Genomic DNA, 2949 nt, shown 5'->3' with positions numbered 1-2949 from the left:
TATCCTAAATTGTAGCAGTCGGGAGGAAAATCAAATAATTTTACTCTTAGTTTCACATTTGCATGTTTAATTTTGCATGTTCCCTATCTTCGATTTGTTCTTATTTTTGGTAATTTTCCATCTTACAATTCTAAAATTGCAAATTACCAATTGTAACATCATATACGTAGAAGAACAACCAATAAGTCTCACTAAAATTTAAAGGTGAAATAAAGTATACTGAGAGAAACCAAAAAATTCAAGTTGATAATAGTACGTAATCGCTTACATATAGTTACATATCTTTATTTTTGTCAGTCAACTCATCACTCATCTTTAATAATTATACAAAACCAACAACCATGCGGAAAAATAATATTTTTTAAAAATTTGTGTATACGAAGAACTTATGAAAATGAAATTATTTCCTAGGTACGGGAATAACTTGGAGAGGCTTAACCTTCTGCAAAGTTATACCAAATTTCTCATCCATGTCCAAATCTTTTGGATGCATACCATCTTCAAGCTTCCAATCATAGGAATGAAGAAAATTGGCCATCATCAAATTTAACATTCTATAAGCTAGAGTGAGTCCAGGACATATCCTTCTTCCAGCACCAAATGGTAAAAGCTCGAAATCTCGTCCCTTGTAATCAATATTACTCTCTAAAAACCTTTCAGGAGAAAATACTTCTGGATTTTTCCATACCTTTGGATCACGACCAATTGCCCATAGATTGACTAGAACTTGTGCATTTTTGGGTACAACATAACCATATAACTCCACGTCAGCGTCTGCCTTTCGAGGTAAGAGAAATACAGTTGGAGGATGTAGACGCAATGTTTCCTTGATAATAGCTTGCAAGTATGGGAGCTTTGAGATATCGGATTCTTGAACCATTGAACAACCTTTTCCAATCGCTTGCTCGATTTCGTCTTGAACTTTGACCATCATATCCGGATTTTTAACTAGCTCTGCCATTGCCCATTCCAATGTGCTAGCTGTGGTGTCTGTTCCAGCATCAAAGATATCCTACACATGCATTCAATAATTGTTAGCTTTTTGGTAGATAATTGAATTCCTTAGAAAATAAAGAACTATAACCATTGTGGATGTATTATATATATATATATATATATATATATATATATATATATACATTAGCAAACTTTCGCTCATTTTACGAAGTTTTTTTTGCTGATTTTACAAAAGTTTGTTCATTCTATATTTTTTTTCTCATTTTATGTTTTCACTCATTTTAATAAACTTTTAATCATTTTACAATTTCTTGCTCATTTTATATTTTTGCTCATTTTAAGAACTTTTTGCCCATTTTATTTTTTTGCTCATTATATGTTGCAGTTTTCAGCATAAGGAGTGGTTTTCACGTGATCCTATTAATTGACTTTCACGCCTGTCGATGCAACACTTTGACCATTAATAACTTATGTGAGGACCTGTGAGTGAGAGACATGTACGAGGACAATCAAGATGAATTCTTCTTATTTTTTTTAAATTAATAATTCATATCATAAAAGTTAAAACTCATTGAAAAGTTGGAAAATATAATAAAATAAAATAAAGTCAAGAAAGCAATACTCACCACTAGGAGATGATTAATTTCACCCATACTCAACTCTTTCTCATCATAGAGGTTGAGAAGAGTGTCAAGAATATCATTTGTTTGTTTTCCACCAGAAAGATTAGCAGATCGAATCTTTTGCCTTTCACCAATAATATCTTGGAAAACAGCAATAAGTTGATCAAAGTAACCAGCCAAACGACGCCTTATACCAAAAGGGTCAAGGTAGCCAAGAATGGGGAAGAAATCAGCATAATTAGGCCTACCAATTTCCTCCATAATGTTCCACATGAGTTGTTTAAACTCTTGTGAAGCACTAGATTCATGGCTAGCCAATTCAACTGAGAAAAATGTGTTTGATAATAAATTAAGTGAGGTAGTAAATGCTGCCCTCCCTATGTCAACAGGTTGTCCTTTTTTAGAACAATCATGTACATATTCAAGAAGTTGTTGCACCTTGGATTGTCTATGCGCTTGACTAGCATCAAGTCGTTGCGTCGAAAGCAATTGCACAGCGGAGATTTTTCTCAAGTTCCGCCATTTAGCCGATACAGGCAACCATGACATAGACAACTTATCATGGTCACCTGCTCTAACTGAATCAGGGATAGTTCTGTTAGCAAGTGCTTGATCATTTTTAAGGAACATTTCTTTAGCTACATCTGCTGATGATACTACAACAGTTGTAACACTTCCTAATTGTAGGCTCACCAAAGGGCCGTGAATCTTAGCAATATTTGCAAATGAGCGATGAGGTTTTTCACCAAGATCAAAAATATTGCCAAAAATCGGCATTCTTTTTGGCCCTGGTGGAAGTTTGTTGGATTTTTTAGCATGATTAATGAAAGATCGAATAAGTTGAAAACATACAAATAAAGAAGAAAGTATCAATGCAAGCGTAGTGTTATCCATGGTTTCTAAGAATAATGGTTTAAGGGCTAATTAAAACAATGGCGAAAGTATAGAAGAAGAAATTATGAAGTAGCTAGCCAAGAATAAGGAAACTACTAGTCTTGGCTAGTATATTGAGAAGCTAAGTGAAGAGAAAGTGCTTGGAGAAGTTTTTGTTGTTGCTGTGAGTCTGCTAAAAGCCACTATATATACACAAACAAATTAGAGGACTTTCTGTAGTTGTTAACAAGTTTGAATATTAAATTAAAAAAACACGACCCACGTGGTATTATATATCAAGGCCAATGAAAATGCCATCGGTGGTAAGAAAAATTGTGAATTATCAAAGTTTTTTTTTTATGGCTAAAATATCCAGGTTTTTAGATCTACAGCATTATACTTTACAGCAAGAAATTTCTCCATTCATACATGAAGTGGACCAGTTAATTAGGTCTATTATACTTCCTCCGTTTCTAAATAAGTGCAACATTTCTTG

General features: G+C 33.5%; 1 protein-coding gene across 1 annotated transcript; it reads right to left on the bottom strand.

The window, feature by feature from the left end:
- Positions 1-220: 220 nt before the first annotated feature.
- Positions 221-2653, bottom strand: LOC104904821 (cytochrome P450 76AD1). The gene is made up of 2 exons (XM_010693214.3): positions 1584-2653; positions 221-1012 (listed from the first exon to the last, which is right to left on the bottom strand). Exons 1-2 carry the CDS (start codon positions 2472-2474, stop codon positions 401-403), a joined length of 1503 nt encoding a protein of 500 aa, XP_010691516.2. The 5' UTR covers positions 2475-2653; the 3' UTR covers positions 221-400.
- Between the last annotated feature and the right edge of the window lie 296 nt (positions 2654-2949).

This window comes from Beta vulgaris, chromosome 9 (genome assembly GCF_026745355.1).
Source record: "Beta vulgaris subsp. vulgaris cultivar EL10 chromosome 9, EL10.2, whole genome shotgun sequence".
In the NCBI taxonomy this organism is placed as follows: Eukaryota; Viridiplantae; Streptophyta; class Magnoliopsida; order Caryophyllales; family Amaranthaceae; genus Beta; species Beta vulgaris.
This window is presented reverse-complemented; position numbering and strand designations above follow the sequence as displayed.